The sequence below is a fragment of the Mustelus asterias genome, chromosome 20, assembly GCF_964213995.1.
Source record: "Mustelus asterias chromosome 20, sMusAst1.hap1.1, whole genome shotgun sequence".
In the NCBI taxonomy this organism is placed as follows: Eukaryota; Metazoa; Chordata; class Chondrichthyes; order Carcharhiniformes; family Triakidae; genus Mustelus; species Mustelus asterias.
In genome coordinates, this window is record NC_135820.1 from 55,390,844 (window position 1) to 55,416,254 (window position 25,411).

Genomic DNA, 25,411 nt, shown 5'->3' on the forward strand with positions numbered 1-25,411 from the left:
AATGGATTACGTTTAACAATTGTCTGCTGTTAGTGCAGTTTAGTGTTTTATTTATTAGTGTCACAAGTAGCCTTACATTAACACTGCAATGAAGTTATTGTGAAAATCCTTTTGTCGCCACACTCCAATGCCTGTTCGGCGACACGGAGGGAGAATTTAGCATGGCCAGTGCACCTAACCAGCACATCTTTCATACTGTGGGAGGAAACCGGAGTACCCAGAGGAAACCCATGCAGACATGGGGAGAACGTGCAGACTCCACACAGACAGTGACCCAAGCTGGGAGTTGAACCCAGGTCCTGGTGCTGTGAGGCAGCAGTGCTAACCACTGTGCCACCATGCCATGGCGGACTGGCTGCTGATTTCAGCAAACCCCCCTCCCCCAACTCCCGTCACCAGCGCGTTATGCTGGGTTTGAGTGGGATGGTGGTGGACTAGTCACCAAACATACTTTACGTACCCTTTCTTTCCACCGCCCCCGACCCCCCCCCCCCCCCCCCCCCCCCATCCTCCCGTCCTCCCATCCCCCTAGGCCAGGCCATTGAAAACACACCTGATGGGGGTCAAAAAACCCAGCCCAGTATGTTCATATCCGAGGTCCAGAACTGATTCTGGAATGCAATCATTGAACAATTTATTCACTCTGAACAGCAAAGTTGCATCCAGTTCAAACTCCGATCAATTTCACGTCAGAGTCTATTACTGTAGCTACCAACCAACCTTTTTGTTTGGTCAACCAGGCATCCATTGGGTGCACAAACCTATAGTCCTATTTTAGAGTCTCCAATTAGAGCAACCGAAAACTCCGCACTCACCTGTTGGCTCACCTTTTTCCTCATCTGGGTAGTGCATGAGCACTCCACACAAACACCGGCTATCTACTCAAATCAACACAAGTTAGGTGCAGGTTAGAAGAAAAATGTACTGGGGGTTCCCAAGAATCTGTCAGGATACTGATGAAGTTTACGCAGCTAAAAATTATTACACTTGACAGAAGATCCCTGGTAAACTCCCCACTGCTTGACTAGCAAGGAGTTTTACCGACCCAGCTCCTGCACTGTTGTTCTGTAAAAGTAGGGAACATTTTGTAACTTCACGCTTTTTGGTCACCATTTCACCTTGTGACAGTTTTGCCGCCCTTTCTGTGGTCTGCCACTTAGCTCTTTGAATACTTTAACGAATGTTAGTAAAATTACACTCAAAGCCTCAGATAAGATCAGGTTTGTGAATAGCAAATTTGGGACAGATGTCCCGCAGTATTGCTTTCCACAGAGATGGATTTAACAGCTGGAACAGATTGCCAAGAAGAGTGGTTGAGGGCAGGATGCTGGACTCATTTAAGAAAGAGTAAGATGCTTTAATAGAGATACAGCGAGATTGCTATCATAACACAACAACAACCAAAACTTGTACATTTTTATATATAAATTTATATGGCACCTTTAATGTAATAAAGCATCCCAAGACACTGCACAGGGGTGTTATAAAACACAATATGACACTGAGCCACATATAGAGAAACTGGGAACGGTGACCGAGAGCTTGGTCAATGAGGTAGATTTTATGATAGAATGAGATCAGATAGGCTGAAGAGCCTTCTTCATCTAATCTAATCTTGTGACCTTGTGGTATGATCAAAGTAATGAAAATAGAGGCACTAAAACAATACGATTATTTTCATAGCCTTATCGTACCCTGCCGATGTGTTCTTGGTTTGTGTCTGTGTAAAATATTATAGGATTCTTGTAGTACTAAAGGCTAAATGCAGAAATTCCATGCAGCCTGCAAAGAGCATGGCTCAAAAAGCGCAAAGGTCAGAGATCAGCACTGCAGTGTTGCAACCCTATCTCCAACTCATGCACCCTTTAAGCTCAGCTCTCCACGGGGACACAGACTCAGTGAATTTAATCTCAGATGCTTACACTGCGTTTGGTGAGGCTTAGTGGAAAGAATATACATTTTTGCTCAAGTGTGAAATACCAAATGTCAGCTTTAATAGAACTTAGTTGAATTTAAAATGCTATACCGTGAACATACAGAAGAAAAAGAACGACAAACAGTCATTTATGTAGAGCCTTTTACATCAGCCCTCGGGCCATTGCAAAGCACTGTGCAGCCAAGTAAATACTTTTGAAGTGTACCCACTGTTAAAATGCAGGAAATTAGCAGCCAATTTGCACACAATAAACTCCCCAAAAACAGCAATGTGATAATGACCAGTCTGATTTGGTGATGGTTGAGGGCTCAAGGCCGTCCTAAAACATGGAGATATTAACACCACTGATTGGCAGGAGAAGGCTGCTCCATCTGGTCTATCAAGGTGCAAGCCACTTGCTTATCAGCAAAGCTGAATGGCGGCAGCAGAGGAAGGAGCAGGAAGCCAACCCGGGGCTATGAAATCTACTCCCCCGTGCAACAAAATGCCCCCCACTGCGAAAGAACTTATGGATCCAGAATTGGGCTCCTCGTCGGAAGACTCACCAAGCCTGACAGATGTTATCCTCAATCTCGAGAGATCGCCAACGATTGGCCAGGGCACCAAGGAAAACTCCTTGCTCATCTTCAATAGTGCCATGGGATCTTTTACATCCACCTAAGAGGGAAATTATGCACAAAACTCATGATTTTCCATTAATTAATCCTAATATACCCAAGCCCAGAAACAATACGATTATTTTCATAGCCCTATCATACCCCGCCGATGTGTTCTTGGTTTGTGTCTGTGTAAAATATTATAGGATTCTTGTAGTACTAAAGGCTAAATGCAGAAATCCCATGCAGCCTGCAAAGAGCATGGCTCAAAAAGCGCAAAGGTCAGAGATCAGCACTGCAGTGTTGCAACCCTATCTCCAACTCATGCACCCTTTAAGCGTAGCTCTCCATGGGGACACAGACTCAGTGAAATGGGCACAGAAGCAGTATCTGTGCAATTTAACTGCATTGATTCAAGCTAACAAGTCTTCTTGGGGTCAGATCTTGAGCACATAATTGAGGCTGATACTCCAATGCAGTACTGAGAGCATTAAGAACCAACTATAGCATGGACCTGTCAGGATAGACTGAGTAGTGATGGCAGATCCTTTCCCTGAAGGACAATAGCCTGGGATTTATCACATGCCAGCGCTTTAAACTGACCTGATTTCACAATTTTGGCATGGTGGAATTTGAATTCAACCTCTGTATTGTTAGCCCACAAGATGATTGCTGGACCAGGCACTTCTCTAAGATCAGTTAAATGCCACTGTTGCTCTTTGCTATCTGTAATAGAATCAACTCAAATAAACTGTTTACACTGGCTAAATGGCCCATAACCAAAGGGCGCAAATTAAAGATGGGTGGCAGAGGAACCGGAAGTGGCATGAAGAAAAATTTATTCGCGTAACAAGTGGTTAAGGTTTAGAATGCAATGCCTGTGGGTGATGAAAACAGATTGAATAGTAACTTTCAAAAGGGAATTGCATAAATTACATTGGAAGATGAGAACATCAGAAACAGAAACAGGAATAGACTATTCAGCCCCTTGAGCTTGCTTCGCCATTAAATCAGATCATGGCTGATTTGATTGTGGCCTTAACACCATTCTTCTGCCAGCCTTCCAACCCCCAAATCGTGACTCCCTGGGAAGCCTTGTCTAATCTATCTTCAGTCACCCGGTTTCATGGGGTAGAGAATTCAAAGATTAACAACCCTCTTGGAGAAGAAACTTGTCCTTGTCTCTGTCTTAAATGGGAAACCTTTACTTTGAAACACTCCCCTCCCCCCATTCTAGATCCCCCCACAGAGGGAAAAAGGGAAATGTCCTCCTGGCATCAATCCTTCAAGCCTCCTCAGAATTTTACATGTTTCAGTAAGATCACCTCTCATTCTTCTAAATTCCAGTGAATATAAGCCTTTCTTCACAAGCCAACCTTTCATCTTAAGCATCAGCCTAAGGAACCTCCTCTAAACTGCCTCCATTGCAAATATATCCCTTCTTAAATAAGAAAACCAAAACTCTGTGCAATACTCTAGATGTGGTCTTCCAAATGTATGAAGCTGTCCCTGTTTTTATGCTTCAGCCGCTTTGCAATAATGGCCAACTTGCCTTCTGAATTACTTGCTATCCAGCATACCATTTACTTCCTAATAACGTGTTCACGTGAGGGAGAAAAATTTGCAGGAACATGAGGAAAGAGTAGGGAATGGGCCTAAGTGGATTGCTCTTCAAAAGAGTTGGCACAGACTTGATGGGCCAAATGGCCGCCTCCTGTGTTGTACGTTTCTATGATTCTATAAACGTGTACCATATCTGCTGTCTATTTTTTGTGTGAGTAAAAGGATGTTTTCCTGTTGTGTGATAAATGTGTGGGTGGCCCTTTAGACCACTTTCTCAGATTTAAGTTGTAAGGTTATATTCATGCATGGGTGCCATGACCTTGCATGGTAGGCATATGAAGAGGTTAAGTGCTTTGAATGTAAGAGGAGGAAAGGCAGAACAGATTATATGAAGAAACACTGCAACATATGTACTTGGGGCAGCTACTTGGATTGGAAGACAGTTCTGCTTTGTTACCTTGGAGCTTTCTTTAGGCCCATCATCTTCTACCATATTAGATTCCCAGGCTCTCTCGCTGGCATCGGAAACACTGACCTCCTCCCGCCAACCTTGCTGTATCAGAAGAGAACTTTCCTTTCACTTATTTCCTGCAGCATGATCAAGTCTAAGTGAGGCAAAATCAGAAGCTTCCATTTCCCTGGAAGTTTCCCTGTGCTGTTCTATTCAACAATGCTGTGATTAAAATGACTTCTAAATGGAATTTTGAGGCTCTTCAACAAGTGGGTTGACACCAGCCCTACAATGCCAGCCTGTTAGCTACTGTCAAATAGTTTCTGGTACCGATTTTTATTTTATTAAGCTGATTATGTAGATAAAAGTCAAGCACTACTATATGAAACAGGATATAATAACACAATGACTTTTGAAGTAGTTTTATACAGTTAAACGTAAATCTCTGTAAACTGTAGCTAGCTATGAAATATGTTTTAAAGCAGGCTACAAGAAAATGTTACAATATACTGTACTCACCAAAATATTTTCCAAATTACAGAGGGAAGGCTACAGCTTCAGTAAATCTCTTGACAAACTCCATTCACTCACAGATGAAGAGGTTTGTACTTTTAAATTTTGCTCATTCCTCCCATTTGCCTACTTACCTATCATGCCCCAAGCTATTTATTTGTTTGCCTATCTATCTATTTCTATTAATATAATTATATGTTTGATTATCTCCTGTCTATATCCATTTATCAATAGTCACTTGACTGTACAGAAAAGAGGCGTGGAGTTGAAACTTTTCATCTTGTACTCTTCAGGACAGAAGCAAGAATGCCAAATTTCAAAGAGAACAACAATTTGTACTGCATTAAAAAGGGGTGCTATTTGGTTGGCAAGTAGACTGGACAAGATGTTGCCATGGTGAAGGCATCAGTGAGCTATTGTCCCCCATACTTTTTTCAAAAAAGGATACAATGTCTAGACTTATTCCTTTTGTCTGCAGAGGGCAGGTCCCTCTAAATGAATGTATGTAGCTTCTAGCAAGTGTAAGTGAGCTACATTATAAGCCCGACTGATGATCTTAAGTTAGTTGTTAGTGTAATTCTTGGCACACTCAGGATTGTTCAGTAAATGCTCCCAATAACAGAATCACTTCTAATGTTAGAAATTGGCCAGAATTCTCCAGCCATTCACGCCTCGTCGCTGCTGCCAGCGAGAATGGAGAATTTGGCACTCAGTCATATCTCAGTTCATTGCAGTTGGACCGGAGAAGCCCGGCTGTGGGTGAGGTGTGAGAATCTGCCCCATTATGTTTTATAAGCATAGGCTGACTGAGTTCCATCAGTAATCTGCCTATTGCACGCAGATGATGGGACGTGCTGTTCAATACAATCCATCGGTCATTGAGACATGTGGCCTATAGACCTGCTATCACGTCGGCATACATAGTATCATTAAAACTGAATTCAACTGCGCAAGTTGCCATGTTCATGACCTCCTACACCTTTATGGTATGCAGATGACATATTTGGCATATTTGAATTTGCAGCTACATATAAAAGCTACATCTTAAATGCATTTCAAAGGTTAATTTGAGCACAGGATGGAGTGCATTTAAGATGTAGCTTTTATATGTAGCTGCAAATTCAAATATACCAAATATGTCATCTGCATACCATAAAGGTGTAGGAGGTCATGAACATGGCAACTTGCGCAGTTGAATTCAGTTTTAATGATACTATGTATGCCCAAATGGATGGTGTTGCCATTGCTCCCCTCTAATCTCAGCCCTCACTAACATTTTCTGGATAAAATTAGTAGTCGCGTGGAAAAATGTGGATTGATTAGGAAGAGCCTACATGGATTTCTAAATAAGAAATCATGTTTGACTAGCTGGAGTTTTTTTGAGGGTAATGCCGTTGATGTGGTGTATATGGACTTTCAAAAGGCATTTAATTCAGTGACACGCAACAGACATGTGACAAAAGTTACAGCTCCTGGAATAACAGGGACAGCAGCAATGTGGATACTTAAACTGAAATAGAGTGCATCCAAACTACCCTGTGGGATAATGGTTACCTTGGTCAGATCATTGCTCATAGATCGTGTTTACTCGTAAATGGGTTAAAGGACACCACTTTTCAACCCAAAGAGTTTTCAGTCTTTCTGAAATCACCCTGGAAGGGTAAGGTATCACAAAAATTGGAGCAACAGGTGAAGCTAGCTGCTTCACGCTGCTACATGCAGTGGCAACGTGAGTGATGATTTTCACTAACAGGATGCTGCCGTCAAGCCTAAAAGCGTTCTTACTACCTCACAAATTAGTAATATGGTGTATGAACTTCAATGCCGGCATGAGGGTAGGAATGTAGGCCGCACGTCCAATGATTGGCAGATCATATCAAATAGCTCGTCCCTTCAGCTGTTTGCAATAAACTGAGCACTGGCTATTCTCAACCAACGCGTGCTTGCAAATCTCAGAACATAATGCCTAATATTAGATGTGATTCTGCGATTGGGCACCGCTTGCTGAATAATCCCAAGTGTGCTAAGAATTACATGAATGACCGATTTGGGGTATCTGTCGGGAATGTAGCTCACCTATGCTTGCTCGAGGCTACATATATTCATACACCGTGACTTTTCCTCTGCAAGCAAAAAGATGGGAGAATTCTCCGGCCTCCCAGCTGCGTGTTTCTCAGTGGCAGGACATGGCGCACTGTTCATTGGCGGCGGGATTCCCGCTGCTGTCAATGGGATTTCTCATTGATGTCACTCCACACCGCCGCAAAACCTGCGGAAGGGGGTGTGCTGCCAGCGGAACGGAGAATCCCACTGGCATGAACAACCAGAGAGTTCCCCCAGACAATTACACCTTTCCTGGAATAAGCAAAAGCCTTGGTGACAATAGATCTCTGGTGCAATTGCCCTGACAGCATTGTGACCAGTCAGAGCCAATTTGCCACCAACCAATCAACACTCCTTTTCTCGAGCAGTATAACTTGTTGTTCCTTTTGAAATTTGGCATTCTTGTATCTATCCCAATGAATGAAAGACAAAAACTTCGCCAGCGTGTATCTTTTTTCAGCAATACTCTTCTACCAGTATTCAAGTCTATTTATTGCTCATGTTTCTGCCTGTATATCTGTTAGTCTGTAGGTGTCATCCTTGGCTCAGTGATAGCACACTTGTCTCTCGAGTCGAAAGGTGTGGTTTCAAGTTGCTTGTCACAGATCTGAGTACATAACCTAAACAAACACTTCAGTGCAGTACTAAGTACAGTGTAGACCCTTGATTGAGATGTTAAGCTAAAACCCTATCTGCTCTCTCAGCTGGGTGTTGAAGATCCAACAGCACCATTTAGAAGAGCAACAGAATATTCCCAGTGCACTTTCGTTGCTGTTTGTGGGTCCTTTGCTGTGAGAAAATTCACTGCTGCATTTCCAAGTACTTCATTGATGGTAAATTGCATTGTGACACCCTGAGGTGAATGCATGGGCTGGATTCTACAGCCTCCCGTTGGGAATGTTTTCGGCGAGGAATGGCAAGTAAAATATGATGGGTGGCTAACCCGCGACCTTCCCACCCTCCCTCAACCTGGTGCCCATAATGCAGCAGGCATTGAAATAAGCAGCGTGCCCACCACTTATTAAAAATAATTAACAGGCAGTTGAGCAGCCAATTGGCCTGAATGTTAGTCTTAGTGGGAGTCTTTTAAGGAACTATTGATAAGGCTGCAGGATAGGCATGTGCCTGTAAAAAGGAAAGATAGGAAAGGTAGGATTCGAGAGCCGTGGATAACCAGGGAAATTGAGGATCTGATTAAAATGAAAAGGGAGGCGTACGTTAAGTCCAGGCAACAGAAAACAGATGGAGCTCTGGAGGAATACAGAGAGAGTAGGAAAGAACTCAAACGGGGAGTTAGAAGGGCAAAAAGAGGTCACGAGATGTTCTTGGCAGGCAGGATTAAGGAGAATCCTAAGGATTCTATTCATACGTTAGGAACAAAAGAGTTGTCAGGGAGAAAATCGGACCTCTCAGGGACAAAGGAGGGGAATTATGCTTAGAACCCAAGGGAATAGGGGAGATCCTAAATGAATACTTTGCATCGGTATTCACGAAGGAGAGGGGCGTGTTAATCGGGAGTGTCTCGGAGGGAGGTGTTGACCCGTTAGAGAAAATCTCCATTACAAGAGAGGAAGTGTTAGGTTTTTTAGGGAACATTAAAACTGACAAAGCCCCAGGGCCTGATGGCATCTATCCTCGACTGCTCAGGGAGACGAGAGATGAAATTGCTGGGCCTCTGACGGAAATCTTTGTCACTTCTTTGGACACGGGTGAGGTCCCTGAGGATTGGAGGATAGCGAATGTGGTCCCGTTGTTTAAGAAGGGTAGCAGGGATAACCCAGGAAATTATAGGCCGGTGAGCTTGACATCCGTGATGGGGAAGTTGTTGGAGAGGATTCTTAGAGACAGGATGTATGTGCATTTAGAACGGAACAATCTCATTAGTGACAGACAGCATGGTTTTGTAAGAGGGAGGTCGTGCCTTACAAATTTGGTGGAGTTTTTTGAGGAAGTGACAAAAACGGTTGATGAAGGAAGGGCCGTGGATGTCGTCTATATGGATTTCAGTAAGGCATTTGACAAAGTCCCACATGGCAGGTTGGTTAAGAAGGTTAAGGCTCATGGGATACAAGGAGAAGTGGCTAGATGGGTGGAGAACTGGCTTGGCCATAGGAGACAGAGGGTAGTGGTCGAAGGGTCTTTTTCCGGCTGGAGGTCTGTGACCAGTGGTGTTCCGCAGGGCTCTGTACTGGGACCTCTGCTATTTGTGATATATATAAATGATTTGGAAGAAGGTGTAACTGGTATAATCAGCAAGTTTGCGGATGACATGAAGATGGCTGGACTTGCGGATAGCGAAGAGCCATTGTCGGGCAATACAGCAGGATATAGATAGGCTGGAAAATTGAGCGGAGAGGTGGCAGATGGAGTTTAATCCGGAGAAATGCGAAGTGATGCATTTTGGAAGAAATAATGTAGGGAGGTGTTATACAATAAATGGCAGAGTCATCAGGAGTATAGAAACACAGAGGGACCTAGGTGTGCAAGTCCACAAATCCTTGAAGGTGGCAACACAGGTGGAGAAGGTGGTGAAGAAGGCATATGGTATGCTTGCCTTATAGGACGGGGTATAGAGTATGAAAGCTGGAGTCTGATGATGCAGCTGTATAGAACGCTGGTTAGGCCACATTTGGAGTACTGCGTCCAGTTCTGGTCGCCGCACTACCAGAAGGACGTGGAGGCGTTAGAGAGAGTGCAGAGAAGGTTTACCAGGATGTTGCCTGGTATGGAGGGTCTTAGCTATGAGGAGAGATTGGGTAAACTGGGATTGTTCTCCCTGGAAAGACGGAGAATGAGGGGAGATATAATAGAGGTGTACAAGATTATGAAGGGGATAGATAGGGTGAACGGTGGGAAGCTTTTTCCCAGATCAGAAGTGACGTTCACGAGGGCTCACGGGCTCAAGGTGAGAGGGGCGAAGTATAACTCAGATATTAGAGGGATGTTTTTTACACAGAGGGTGGTGGGGGCCTGGAATGTGCTGCCAAGTAGGGTGGTGGAGGCAGGCACGCTGACATCGTTTAAGACTTACCTGGATAGTCACATGAGCAGCCTGGGAATGGAGGGATACAAACGATTGGTCTAGTTGGACCAAGGAGCAGCACAGGCTTGGAGGGCCGAAGGGCCTGTTTCCTGTGCTGTACTGTTCTTTGTTCTTTGTTACACTGTCTAGACCATGGTATGGTCAGCGTGGGCAAGCAAGGGGAGAGTCAGAACTATTTTTAAACATGTTATGTATTGTAATCCAATACATCTCTGTAATATGTCACATGATTACATGGTGACATCAGTATTTGGAAGATTTTCCCTCCCTTCTTTTCCTGGACTGCAAGCAAGTAACACCCATCTAATAAAGCTCCCACTAACTGGTTAAATAATCTACTGTATAGCAATCTTTCCATTCTTTTAGCTTAGCTGTTAAAGTGAGCTGATCAGTAAACAACAAAACACAATTCATTAAAAGGTGAGATAGAAGAAGTGGGTTTGTTTTATTCATCTGTGGGACATGGGCAGCGCAAACAACATTTGTTGCTCATTCCTAGTTGCCCAAGGGCAGTTGAGAGTCAATCACATTGCTGTGGGTCTGGAGTCACATGTCGGCCAGACCAGGTAAGGATGGCAGATTTCCTTCCCTAAAGGACTTTAGTGAACCAGATGGGTTTTTCCCGACAATCGATAGGTCATCAGTAGATTCTTAATTCCAGATTTCTTTTTTTATTGAATTCAAATTCCACCATCTGCCGTGGCGGGATTCGAACCCGGGTCCCCAGAACATTAGCTGGATTAATAGTCTAGCGATAATACCACTAGGCCATCACCTCCTGCGAGGTGCCTTGTGCACTTGGAGGACACCACCCCGCCCCACCCCCCCAAGATGATATCCTCTTTTTGTGTCTACCCATCTGACCCCTGAAGCCCATTTCCCACCCCTCCTAAAAGCCCGGGACTTCACTTAGTCTGGGATCCATTGCTCTTCTGCAGAGGGCCTGCTTGAAATCCTGGCAGCACCCACTCCTGAGTTCTGGGACTGCTAGAACGGCAGCCAATCTTACCACTGCAGGACGGAAGTTCCACCATCTGCTTGTTTAGGCCACCCCCAGCCTGTTATTGCTGTGGGACGGCCTATTTTTACATTGGTGAGGTTGAAACTGACCTTTGTAACAAGTGGAGCAAGCGATACCAACGCACCCACCCACCCCCTCCCATCCTGTAAAATTCAGCCCATTTCTTTCATCTAATTTATCTCAATTCCTTTGCATGTTTCTTACAATAAAATGCCATAAGCCCACAGTAAGTACAATCCAAACTTGCTGTGACTTTTTCCGGACAATGTAAGCACGGTGGCACAGTGGTTAGCACTGCTGCCTCACAGCACCAGGTTTACCTGGTGTTGTGAGACTTCTTACTGTGCTTACCCCAGTCCAACACCGGCATCTCCACATCATGGCCTCACAGCGCCAGGGACCCGGGTTCAATTCCAGCCTCGGGAGACTGTCTGTGTGGAGTTTGCACGTTCTCTCCGTGTCTAAGAGGATTTCCTCCAGGTGCTCCGGTTTCCTCCCACAGTCCAAAGATGTGCGGGTTAGGTGGATTGGCCAGGCTAAATTGACCTTAGTATCAGAGCGATTAGCAGAGTCAATATGTGAGGTTACAGGAATAGCGTCTGGGTGGGATTGTGGTTGGTGCAGACTCGATGGCCCGAATAGCCTCCTTCAGCACTGTCGGGATTTGATGATTCTATGTATGGAAAGGCATGTGTACGTACAATCATGACTTGATGTGAGGTTTTGAACTGCGATTATAGAAAAACAATTTTCCAAAGCTGAATGGGTGCAATAGGTTTTCAATTGTTGTAAATAAGGTCACAAAATTTGGGTTTTAATAATATAGCCCCATCTCTGATTTGCCTTCACCACATGGAAAAACCATAAGCTTTGCAAATGTTCCACTGTTAGGATACTTTCATGGTGCCACATGAGTAGCAGGATATCTATGGAGTTGAGACTCTATCTGAATGAAAGCACTGATGCTAAGCAATCTGAGACTCTTTGCAGGAACTTGATTTCAACACCATATGCAGGGTGACTCGGATGCTAATGCAAGCCAGGTTTAAAAAGTGTCCAAGTGGTAGTACGTTGGACTTCCTGTATAATTTCTGAACTTATTTCAAAGCCCTTATAAGGCTAGGATGCTTCTGCCAAGAACTCTCAATGCAATATGTATGTCAGCTGTGCATTTTAGATCCACCATTCCGCTATCAAAACTGCAGTAACACCAGAGGCTTTAAGGAGCTGCTTTGGAGAAGTTTTGACTGAATAGGAACAGCCTGTGCTATCAAACCATCATGATTGTTATATGACTGCATCCCAGATTCCTTTTCCAATCACTTTCGGCCAGAATATCTCCTGATGTTCGACGTAACATGGAAATAGGCTATTAAAATTGATTTAATTATTGGCTACAGGACAGGGTTCCCTCCATGTGACATTAGGGCAGAAGTTATTGTTGCTAATGTTGTTGTTCAGATGCAACAGGCTAAGTTCATCTTGCCTGGAGCCATCAGCCCTTTTAATTGAAAGTAGCTAATTCCGCTATTAAAATAGCTAAGGCAGAGGAATTTGGTATGAATGTGTGAAAGATTCCTCTCTTTCAACTGAAAAGTAAGCAGACAGTTGAATAGTTAGTCTGATCGCCATTCACGTTATCAGCTAAGGCACCCCAGCAACATGTGTTAACGTTTTTAAGTTTATTTATTATTGTCACAAGTAGGCTTACATTAACATTGTAATGAAGTTACTGTGAAAATCCCCTAGTCGGGTACACAGAGGGAGAATGTAGCAAGGCCAATGCACCTAACCAGCACGTCTTTCAGACTGTGGGGGGAAACCGGAGCACCCGGAGGAAACCCATGCAGACACAGGGAGAACGTACAGACTCCGCACAGGCAGTGACACAAGCTGGGAATCAAATCTGGGTCCCTGACGCTGTGAGGCAACAGTGTTCAATTGTGTGAATATCTTTTATTTACTAAGAGCTGTTGTGTTTGGAAAATAATTTCTTGAAGCTGTAGACAAAAGTATTCGGAATGCAAGTGTTAAATTTTTAGCTGTTTAATCAGCAATTTGATCCAGATAGAAATACAACATAGGAGCAGGCCATTCAACCCAACAGTCTCTGCTGGTGTTTGTTTTCCCCACATGCAGGTGTTCTAACTCCATATCCCTTCCTTCCTCATATCCCTTTATTACTACTGGCCAGAGGACAGAATTGTGAGAGAGAATTGCTGCTCTCTGCAGCAAAGAGCAAGAATCCAGATGGCTGTGTTTCCTGCCCGGTGTCAGGGTTTGGGACATCTGCTCAGGGTTGGAGAGGAACTTGCAGTGAAGCAGGATCCAGTTGTTGTGGCCCATGTCAGTATGAACAACATCAGTAGAACTAGGAAAGATGTTCTGCATAGAGGGCATGAGGAGCTAGGCACTATGTTAAAAAGCAGAACCTCAAAGGTAATCTCTGTATTGTTTCCTGAGCCACATGAACATTGGCATAGGGTGCATAACTTAAGAGAAATGAATGAATGGCTGAAAGATTGGTGTGGGAGAAATGGGTTCTAGTTCATGCGGGCACTGACACCAGTACTAGGGAAAGTGGGGATGGTCTAGACCTGAACACTGCTGGGACTGGTAGAATCCTGCAGTGCAGAAGGGGGCCATTCGGCCCATTGAGTCTGCACCGACCACAATCCCACCCAGGTCCTATTCCCGTAACCCCATGCATTTACCCTAGCTAAGGGGCAATTTATAATGGCCAGTTCACCTAACCCGCATATCTTTGGACTGTGGGAGGAAACCGGAGCACCCAGAGGAAACCCATGCAGACACAGGGAGAACGTGCAAATTCCACACAGACAGTGACCCAAGCCAGGAATCAAACCCGGATCCCTGGCGTTGTGAGGCAGCAGTGCTAACCACTGTGCCACCCCATGTTCTAGTGTGCCGCATAACTAGGTTACTGTGAAAAACAAAAGATCTTGCTGTAAGGAGTAACATATTGGCAATGCAGAGAAGATTGGCTATTGTGCTGTAATGATTCTGTGAAACGGGCTAAGTGAGTTGTCAAAGACCTAGCAAATGAAACATAATGTGGGAAAGTGTGAAATTGCCAATTTTGGCAGGAAAAAAGAGAAATAAGCCTACTGGGCGTGGTTTTCCAGCCTCGCCCCAAAACCAGAAAACACCGCCCGAGGTCAACTGACCTTTCCATGGTCCACCCCTCGCCCGCTCCGATTCCCGTGGCGGGTGGGATGGTAAAATTCCAGCCATTATCTCAGTGCTGAGAGCAGAGATGCAGAGGGATGTGGGTGCCTAAGTGCATGAATCACAAAAGGCTGTTATGCAGGTACAGCAAGTAATGAGGAAAGCTAATCGAGTGTTATCATTTATTGCGAGGGGAATTAAATATAATAGGGAGCTTGTGTTTCAGTAATAAAGGACATTGGTGAGACCACATGGCACAGTATTGGTCTCCCTATTTAAGGAAGGATGCAAATGAATTGGAAGAAGTTCAGAGGAGAGTTTGCTAGACTAATAGCTGGATTGGGTGGGTTCTCTTATGGGGAAAGGTTGGACAGACTAGGCTTGTATCCACTTGAGTTTAGAAGAGTAGGAACAACATGATTAAAACTGACAAGATCCTAAGGAGTCTTTACAGGGTGGATGACGAGAGGATGTTGCCTCTTGTGGGAGAATCTAATACCAGGAGCCATTGTTTAAAAATAAGGAATTGCCCATTTCGGACCGAGTCGGGGAGGTTTCATTTTCTTTCATGCTGAAGGAGGGATCCTAGTCTTGCTGCCAACAATTTGTTAATTCATTCTTTTATGGGATGTGATCAGCATTTGGCAAGATCTGCATTTGTTGCCCATCCCTAATCATTCATGGTACTTCAGAATATCTGTGGCAAAGATTGCAACTCGTAAATTGAACTCTTCAGCCATAACATTGCAGCATGGCAAAATAATTGGACAGCTTTGCTGCATACACCATTTCCTTTTGGGATGGGCATTCACCAAGTTTGTTCACCCAGTAATTAATGGTTGTAGCCTAGATTTTCCACTGCGGCTACACCAGTGGAAGACAACAGAAGCCCAACAGGATGATTGTTCCTCTGGTTCTCTTTCCTCTGGCACAGTGGTTAGCACTGCTGCCTCAAAGCGCTAGGGACACCGGTTCGATTCCAGCTTGGATCACTGTCTGTGCGGAATCTGCACGTTCTCCCCATGTCTGCGTGGGTTTACTCCGGGTGCTTCAGTTTCATCCCACAGGCTGAAAGACGTGCTGGTTAGATGCATTGACCGTGCTAAATTCTCCCTCAGTGTACCCCAACAGGTGCCAGAGTGTGGTGACTAGGGGATTTTCACAGTAACTTCATTGCAGTGTTAATGCAAGCCTACTTGTGACAATAATAAATAAACATAAAACTGTCATTTCTGGCATTTTCCAGTGGGATAATTTCCCATCATTTTTGTTTTAGTAATGCTGTCAACAGGGACTCTTATTTGTCCTTGGTATCCAGTGTTACTCTGATGGCAGAGAGACTATCTAAATTTTAAAACGTGCCAACAGTGGAAAGTCAAGTCAGGTAAAATGTGCGGCTGATCTGCTCCTGTCAGTTAACTATTGGGCCGATTCAGTTAAAATTACCCTGGATTGTTCTCTGCTGCATCTACTTTAGCAAGAAAGATTAATCATTTACTCATTGAGATGGCTTTATCTTGTGCTGATTTCCCTCACCTTTTCCCTCTAGAATTATCTCTGGAAACCAAAATCCCTTTTTTTGAAAAACACGTTTCAGTCCTTTTCTCAAACTACCCTCCCCTAGAAGGGTACAAATGAAATTGAAGGAGTACAAGGTACTCCGTGGCTTTTGTGGAAAACCTATTCATGGCGACAACACTTCTTTCAATACAATGTCTTCCCCACACCTATATTCAATCAATTGGCTGATTACAATCATGTAGCAGATACTAAGCAACATCCAAGGCCTATGATTCAAAATGAATGATGAAAATTCCCAGCTACACTTCTCGAGCTGAACTAACATTCTTGATGATGTTATTTCAGACAGTATTTAAAATCGTAACATGGGCTATCTAAAAATGTATTTGCAAAAGTTCATGATGCAGCAAATATTGCATCAGTTGTAGCATAAACTTGTTAATTCTTTCAAAGCAAAAATTTCAGGACAAGCTGTCCCTGTATATTCTAAGAACTAAGTCAGTCAGATAAATGTCCAAAAATACCTCATCAAGGATAACTTGAAAAGGGTCACGTACCAACTGAGTCAAGAGCAGCTTCTTCCCTGCTGCCATCAGACTTTTGAATGGACCTACTTTGCGTTAATTTGATCTTTCTCTACACCCTAGCTATGACTATAACACTTCATTCTGCACTCTCTCATTTCCTTCTCTATGAACGGTATGCTTTGTCTGTATAGCACTGCAAGAAACAATACTTTTCACTGTATGCTAATACATGTGACAATAATAAATCAAATCAAATTGAAAGTTTTGAAATTAGTCCCCTGGACCCCAGGAATTTTGGAAAGAAGTCTCAGGGGATTTGGATAATCATCACATTAGAGTTCTGTGTTTTTTGTAATTGTTAATTTATTAACTTTATAGTTCTATGCTATTAAAATTTAGAAAATCACTCTCTGCAAAGTTTTCCTTTTTGGTAGTTAACACCATGTTCTCTGCATTTTAAGACGTGAGGTCCTTGAGAGTGTGACAGTATCTGCAGGAGATACAGCACACAGAAAAGTTTAAAAATTCCATTCCAAAAGACAATTCTGGTCTTCTTCCAAAATGATAGCATTAGGCTAACATTGTGCAATAACCAAAAAAAAGTCAAAATGCAAACTCAGCTTAACAAATAATATTATTTAAACGTCCTGGAATGTTACAGAATAAAAAAGTCTGCCGAGGGTTTTTATCTCAGGCCCATTTCCCTCATCCCTTTATTGTTCCATTTTTTTCAAGCAACAGTCTATTTTTTAACAACGTCCATGGAGTTGTCTTTAACAACAGCTTACTGTAGAGAATTCCACATTAGGACCGCCATCTGTCTCGAAAATTAATTCAAATCTCCCATTTAATTGTTTTGGTGGAATCTTAAATCTGTGACTTATCATTCAATATCCATACGTAATGGTAGACTAACAAACATACAGCTCAATTGCTATGTTTTTCTAATCGTTACGTGTTAATTAATGCCTAAGCCACAGATATTGATAAACAGGATTACAACAACAATGGGGTAATTCATGGCAAATCCAAAAGGCATTAATTCATTACGGTTAAAGCATTAGGTTCACGTTTTCCAGAAGCTAACATTCCAGACCAGATGTAGAACAATTCCATGTGTTTTGAACTGTTTAGCTACAAACACCCAAATCCTTTTGTCCATATGCCGAAGGACTTAGGGACACTTGTACAGAATCACAGAAGGTCAACATGCAGTTACAGCATATGGCTAGGAAGGCAAGTTGGCCTTTATTGCAAGGGGATTAGAGTAAGGAAATCTTGCTGCAGTTACTTAGGGCTTTGGTGAGATCGCAGCTGGAATACTCTGCAGGGTTTGGACTCCTTGCCCAAAGAAGGTGTTATGAACTCAGTGTTTCCAGTACAGTGCCTTTATTAGAACTGAATATAACATGGCTGCCCTCAGCCCGTGCCGCATGGCAGAGGTCACATGACTACAGCAAGCCAGATAGGACCTTTATACATAATTGCATTTCAATACGAAGTACCACTCTTTTCATAACAAAGGACAAATTTGCATGCAGCATCATGTGTAACTTTGAATTACCAAGTTAGCTACTGTTCACCCACTCTTCTGCATTTACAAAGTGTTCATTGTTCCATTCAGTCTCTGCACATGTAGTACCTACATAGTCATTAAACCAAAGAGATGCCTTAATGGTACTCATGTGTTGTCATTGGCTGTTTGGGTGATCTTCCCTCTGAGTGTCATTTGCGTGGCACTTGTTGCCTTGGTAACTGTTGTTGTTGTTCCATTTCTGTTGTTCGAGACCAGTGGATCTCTGGGAATGATGGTGGTTCTTTACTATGTGCAGCTGATGAGATCCCATCTTCCTGATTGGTCACCTGCAGTGAAGGAGCAGCTTCTCTAGTTGTTTGTGTATGCCTGCAGTAGCGCCAATATATTTGGTGGTTCATGTCCATTGTATACAATTGTGACAACAACTGCTCTACACGTGTCCCAAGTTTCCACTTGGGCTAATTCTTGTTGAAAGCATTGAAAGTTTGTACCCTGATTAGCTCTCCAATACTCAATTCTGACAATGGTTTGGCAGTTTTGTCAAAATGAAATTTGACTTTCCACCATTTCACCTTGATTTTTGTTTCACTCAGACTTGTTGCTGTTTCTGGCTTGAGTAGCATTTTTGCTATCGGGAGAGTAGTGGGAATGTGATTTGACATTAGTCTATGGACTAGTTTATGGGTGGCACGGTAGCACAGTGGTTAGCACTGCTGCTTCACAGCTCCAGGGACCTGGGTTCAATTCCCGGCTTGGGTCACTGTCTGTGTGGAGTTTGCACATTCTCCTCGTGTCTGCGTGGGTTTCCTCCGGGTGCTCCGGTTTTCTCCCACAGTCCAAAGATGTGCGGGTTAGGTTGATTGGCCAAGCTAAAATTGCCCTTAGTGTCCTGGGATGCGTAGGTTAGAGGGATTAGTGGGTAAATATGTAGGGATATGGGGGTAGGGTCTGGGTGGGATTGTGGTCAGTGCAGACTCGATGGGCCGAATGGCCTCTTTCTGTGCTGTAGGGATTCTAAGATTCTTCTAAGATGGACTGGACTATTTTCCATGCCTTCGGTCAGTATGTTTCTCACCTGAGGATTGCCAGATATATATTTGTGCAAGATTTGCTCGATGTTTTCCTTGAAATTTTCACTGCTAGCCCTACCTTCCCATTCAACTGGGGACAGTGTGGAGTTGATGTATAGTGTTGAATTTCCCAATCCTTTGTGAAGTGACTGAATTCTTCACTGTGATGAGTGCCAATGGCCCTCAGTTCATAAATGTCTCGAATGCCTGACTGACTGAAGTGTGCTTTCAGGCATTTCACAATCTCACCGGTAGTCGATAGTGGTCTACTGTAAGAAGATAATCAGTTCCTGCTATAGTGAAGAGGTTTACTCCCAGCTTCATCCCTGATTTGTCTAGGATGCCATGTGTCATCAGTGGCTCTCTTTCCTGCTTTAGCTTGACACTCATTGCAAGCACTAAACTGGCTCTTGTTTGGCCCATAGAGCACTTCTCTTGCCTTCCTTAGACTCGACTCAATTCTTTGTTGACTTGCATGGATGCACATCAGCATCTCTCCTCTCACTTCCTTGGAGCTACTGACTCTATTTACTTTGTACAAGATGCCACCTTGGCCTATCAATTTGACACTATCTGCAATATGCTTGTGTGACCACACGTAGGCTGTTGTGTCCACAGCTGTATCACTGATGCTCTCAAACTATACCACCATCAGTACTTCTTGCAGCATGTGGTATTTCCCCCACACACCCCTCCTGGTGGTTTGGTGTGGCAGAGGCAGCCTGCCATTGGTTGGTGGCAGGATCTTCCAGTCCCGCTGCTGTCAATTGGTTTTCCCGTTGTTCACAATGTCCGCCAATGGAGAACCCGCAGTAGTGGGTTACCATTGGCAGGACAAGCCAGAAAATCTCGGGCAATGTCCCTGCAGGGTTAATGACTTCCAGAACATGCTGAGTTGCTGCTTCAACTTGAATCTGGAAGATTTCACATTCTGTTTCAGCATCCTCAGCTTTTTTCAAAGGGAGTGCTGCATGTGCAATGTACAAGTGTTTCCCACGCTTGTATGTCATGTCCAGATGATGGGTGGAATTCTCCCAAAAAAATTCGAAGTGCCGAGTTAACGTAAAAACGGGAGTAAATCCTGCTGGTTTTTTCAGCGAGATTTTCAAAATGAATCTCCCAGATTCTGTGCATCACAGAGTGCCCTGGTATGAATCCTGTTAAAAATCAGAGGGCAGGGCCTATTCCCGCTCTAGAGGTTGGCAGCATGGCGTTGTGCTGGCCACTGCGCATGCGCCGATCTGCCATAGCGCAGATCGACGCATGCGCAGTAATCTGCACTGCCAGCCTCCCAATCGCTGGCCAGCACAGCAATCCCACATCGCTGCCCCGACTACACCCCCCCCCCCATTGCTCTTGGCCCGCCTCAATCAACCCTTCCCTCCCACTGTCACTGGTCCAAAGTGCAGAGTGGTAGCGGGACCCCCCACCCCCACCGATCACTTGCCCCTCTCCCCCCCCCCCCCCCCCAGAGGCCCAGTCTGATGCCTGGTGGGCAATGCCAAGGTGCTCCCAGGCATTGCCACTTTGCCCTTTGGGTAGTGCCAGGGGGCCAGGCTGGCACTGCCCAAGGGACACTCCCTCCCTTACCCCCAACATCCTGGGGGGCCTCCATGGCCTCCCTTCACTCCAGCGGGGATGGGCTGTCGGCCCGCCGTTAGTGGGGAGCTGTTGTACACCCCACTGGAGTGCAACACTCCTGGTGGGGGAGCGCGGGGGTGGGGAGGCTAGTGGGCCTGGAGACTTCAGTCCCAGGCCCGCTAATAGGATTGAAATTAGAATTTAAATATTTTAACCAGCTCCATGCTTAACAAGTCTCGTGGTTACCTGTAAAGACTTGTTATTCAGCCAGCATACACTGCACTACACTGTCTACTTATCCTGCAAGTGTCGGGCTATTGTCACTCTGCCTATACATTCTGTGCCTGCAAGCCTCTCTCCACTTCACCTGACGAAGGAGCAGCTCTGAAAGCTTGTGATTTCAAATAAACCTGTTGGACAATAACCTGGTATCGTGTGACCTCTCATCTTGTTCATTTTGACAGGAGCTGAGAGAGGAAAATTAACAGCCGTTTTGACTCGCCCAGTTTATTTGCTATCCTTTTCGATGGCTCCTTTTTCTGAGCAGATTTCTGCAGATCGGAACCTTGTGTTCCGCTTTCCGTAACTGTGGCTTCTCTTCAGCTCTTCAAAACTCAATCTCTACTCCACTTCTGACACCATGTTATGAACTCAAATAGTATGGTGCTTTTAGTACAATGTCTACTATTAGAACTGAATGTAGCATGGCTAGCCCTGGCCTGTGCCTCATGGCAGAAGCCACATGACTAACACAAGATAGTCATGTCATGACCTTTAGTACATGATTGCATTTCAATCCCAAACAGAGTGGCTGCAGCTAAGATTTGCTGGATTGATTCCAAGGATCAGAGTGTTGTCCAATGAGGAGAGATTTGAGTAGAATGGGACTATGGGGTGGCACAGTGGCACAGTGGCTAGCACTACTGCCTCTCAGAGCCAGGGAGCCTGGTTCGATTCCCGGCTTGGGTCACTGTCTATTTAGAGATTGAACATTCTCCTCATGTCTGCATGGGTTTCCTCCGGGTGCTCCGGTTTCCTCCCACAGTCCCATAGATGTGCAGATGGATTGGCCATGCTAAATTCTCCTTCAGTGTACCCGAACAGGTGCTGGAGAGTGGTGACCAGGGGATTTTCACAGTAACTTCATTGCAGTGTTAATGTAAGCCTACTTGTGACTAATCAATAAATAAATATATTTTCTGGACTTTCGAAGAATTAGATTTAATCTTCTTGAAATGTGTAAAATTCTGAGAGACCTTGAGAGGGTAGATGCTGAATGGTTGTTTCTCCTTAACTGGAGAATCAAGAACCCATGGTCATTGCCTGAGGATAAGTGGTCAACCACTTAGGACAGAGTTAGGATTTTACCATTTGGACAGATCCCTATTGGAATGAAAAAACATTTAGGAACGCAACATCGAATTTGTGCCTCACTCTAGATGTTACTATTTTTTCTTTGGTTTGTGCAATTCGCTTGGAAGTATCTTAATGCAATAACTCAAATGTAAATATTATGAAGTGGTCATTCACTGTTCCATGTAATAGGAAAAATATAAATGATTGCTTTGAAATTGAGCCATGTGAACACAACAAATTTGTGAGAGATTGTTTTCCTATTATTTTAATAGAGGTTCTGACCCCTCTCATTTAGCATTGTTAATCCATAAATCATAAACAGTAGCATTTCAAATGGATGGTTTAAATGATTTGCTCATCATTAATAAAATAGCTCAACATCAGGAAAAATGTCAGAGAGCAACTCCTGTGGTATGAGACCTTATGAAAAATGAACTTCATATTCCACCAGTTTTAATTTTTAATTATTTCCTTCCATGGGGCGGCACGATGACACAGTGGTTAGCGCTGTTGCCTCAGCGCCAAGGACCTGGGTTCGATTCCCGGCTTGGGTCACCGCCTGTGTGGAGTTTGTACATTCTCCCCATGTCTGCATGGGTTTCCTTCTGGTTCTCCGGTTTCATCCCATAGTCCAAAGATGTGCGGGTCAGGTTGATTGGCCATGCTTAATTGCCACTTAGTGTCAGGGGGACTAGCAGGGTAAATACGTGAGGCTACGGGGATGGGGACTGGGTGGGATTGTGGTCGGTGTGAACTCGATGAGCCGAGTGGCCTCCTCCTGCACTGTAGGAATTCGATTCTGTTCTATGGAATCTCTACCTGTCCACTGCTCTACTTAATGTACATTTTCTCTTATAGATTGCAGCAATGTACTCCAAGGTGGCAAAAAAAGGTCCCAGAAAGGAAATGTCATTGGCTCTACATACAGGACTCCAAAAGGAAGGCAACCTAAGTTACCACTCTCGGTCAACAGGGAACCTGAATGAAGAAGAATCAGAGTACGAGTCTATCAAGAGTCCACGGTGGCACTCAGGCAGCCAGATACCAGGGGATGATCCTGAGTATGCTTCAGTTAATGAAAGGACCTGGGGAATGAAATGCAAGAATGAAGACGAAGAAGAAGAACCCGAACCAGGTTATGAAGCAATTCGTACAAAATGGAAGAAAGTTAATTTTGCTATTAAGAGTGGCAAAGTACAAAAGATCAGTCATGAGAGGCAAACAGAAAACTATTATGAAAGTATCAGTGAACTGCAGCAGAGCTGCACACATACACGAGTACTAACATCAGGCAATGGCAAAGAGGTCTATATAACAGGACTCTAGTTGAGCATTTGCAAGGATGGAGAAATCTAAATTAAATGACTCTTGAAACAATGTGATTATTTTAGAGAAACAATCATTGATGCCTTAAGTGATGTTACAGACTTTTTAAATTCAGTGGCTGGAATATAGAACATAAAATAGCCTATAGTTGGCAATATTAATGGGTGAACACTTAACATGAACTGAGGAATGTCATATGAAAACATTAACTCACCTGCTTTAAATTAGTGGAGACCAAATCCGCCTTCAGCGATCACTGCAAATATTGGCAACTATCATTTCTAGATTAGCATGTTTACTGTTAATTTTTGAAGGAGAAATTGATCCTCATTATGAAGTGGTAAATATCAGTAATTTACGCATTAACGCAATGGTTCCAAATTTCTGGACCACACACAAATAATGCTGAAATTTATACTGGTCTCAGTGGGAACTTGTGGCCAAGTTTCCTGCGCAGTTCATTTGTCAGCACCGGAATGTAAAAGTTGACAAAACAAGTGAAGATAGAAGATAATCAATAGGGGCAATAGTCAATGGAATCCTGTCCTCTACCATAACACTCTGGTTAAGTATGGTGCAGGTCACCGTCGTTCGTTTTGTATCACTTCAAAATTCCAGAAATCTTAATTAGTATCAGGTAACTTCAGACCATGCATGGTGACATAGTGGTTAGCATTGCTGCCTCACAGCGCCAGGGACATGGGTTCGATTCCCGGTTTGGGTCACTGGCTGTGTGGAGTCTGCACGTTCTCCCTGTGTCTGTGTGGGTTTCCTCCGGGTGCTTCGATTTCCCCCCACAGTCCGAAAGACATGTTGATTAGGTACATTGACCCGAGCAGGCGCTGGAGTGTGGTGACTAGGGGACTTTTGCAGTAACTTCATTGTGGTGTTAATGTAAGCCCTACTTGTGACTAATAAATAAACTTTAACTTAAATGTTTTGGCCGAAATGTACGGGAGCACATCATTCACACAAATCCAGGAAGTAACGGCGGGCAATTTTCAACAGGTCTGAACAATATCAGTGAGATGGTGGAGGAGTCGGGCAAATGTATTTTTGGAAGGGGTGCAAACAATGGAGGAAATTTACTCAAAGCAGTGGCCCAGGCCTTTTTGAGGAGGACCAATCATCATCATCATCAACCTTTCCCCACCTCGACATTGCTCAGCTCTTGTTCTGAGGCCGACCTTAAAAGAAATGTAGAGTGCAGCCTCCTCAGAGCGCTGTGGAGTTGGAGGAAGGCATGACACGGCTCCTTTATACGGCAATAATTTTATGTCATAAAAGTTCATTGTGAGTGTTAGGGAATGGGTAAGTTGGTGAATAAGTGAACCGGTAGGTGGGTGAGGTGATAGGTCGGTAGGGAGGCTGGTGGGTAGGAGGTAGGAGGGTAAGTAGATATAGGTGGGTTGGGGATACTCGTGTCGGGAGGGGCAGTCAGGTTGGGGATTAGGCAGGTTAAAATTAAAAGTTAAAGTTCATTTAGTAGTCACAAGTAGGCTTACATTAACACTGCAATGAAGTTACTGTGAAAATCCCCTAGTGGCCACATTCCGGCGCCTGTCCGGGTACACTGAGGGAGAATTTAGCACGGCCAATGCACCTAACCCGTACGTCTTTCGAACTATAGGAAGAAACCAGAGCACCCGGAGGAAACCCACGCAGACACAGAGAGAACATGCGGACTCGGCACAGACAGTGCACCAATGCCCTGTACAGATGCAGCAAGACATTTCTGCTTTTATATTCTATCCCCCTTGCGATATAGGCCAACATCCCATTTGCCTTCTTGATCACCTGTTGCACCTGCAGACTGAGTTTTTGCATCTCATGCACAAGGACCCCCAGGTCCCTCTGCACAGCAGCATGTTGTAATTTCTTTCCATTTAGATAATAATCCAATTTGCTATTATTTCTTCCAAAGTGAATAACCTCGCATTTGTTAATGTTATACTCCATCTGCCAGATCCTCGCCCACTCACTCAGCCTGTCCAAATCTCTCTGCAGACCTTCTACGCCCTCCACACGATTCACTTTTCCACTTATCTTTGTGTCGTCTGCAAACTTTGTTACCCTAC

The 25,411-nt window shown here is 44.1% G+C and overlaps 1 protein-coding gene across 1 annotated transcript in view; it reads left to right on the forward strand.

The window, feature by feature from the left end:
- The window catches only part of LOC144508311 (phosphoprotein associated with glycosphingolipid-enriched microdomains 1-like), a 100,609-nt gene extending 77,012 nt beyond the window's left edge, over positions 1 to 23,597 (forward strand). Inside the window, exons 7-8 of the mRNA XM_078236136.1 lie at positions 5,088 to 5,147; positions 22,866 to 23,597. Coding sequence (XP_078092262.1) covers positions 5,088 to 5,147; positions 22,866 to 23,333 — 528 coding nt within the window. The 3' untranslated portion in view covers positions 23,334 to 23,597. The remainder of the gene's footprint in view (positions 1 to 5,087; positions 5,148 to 22,865) is intronic.
- Positions 23,598 to 25,411: the final 1,814 nt, after the last annotated feature.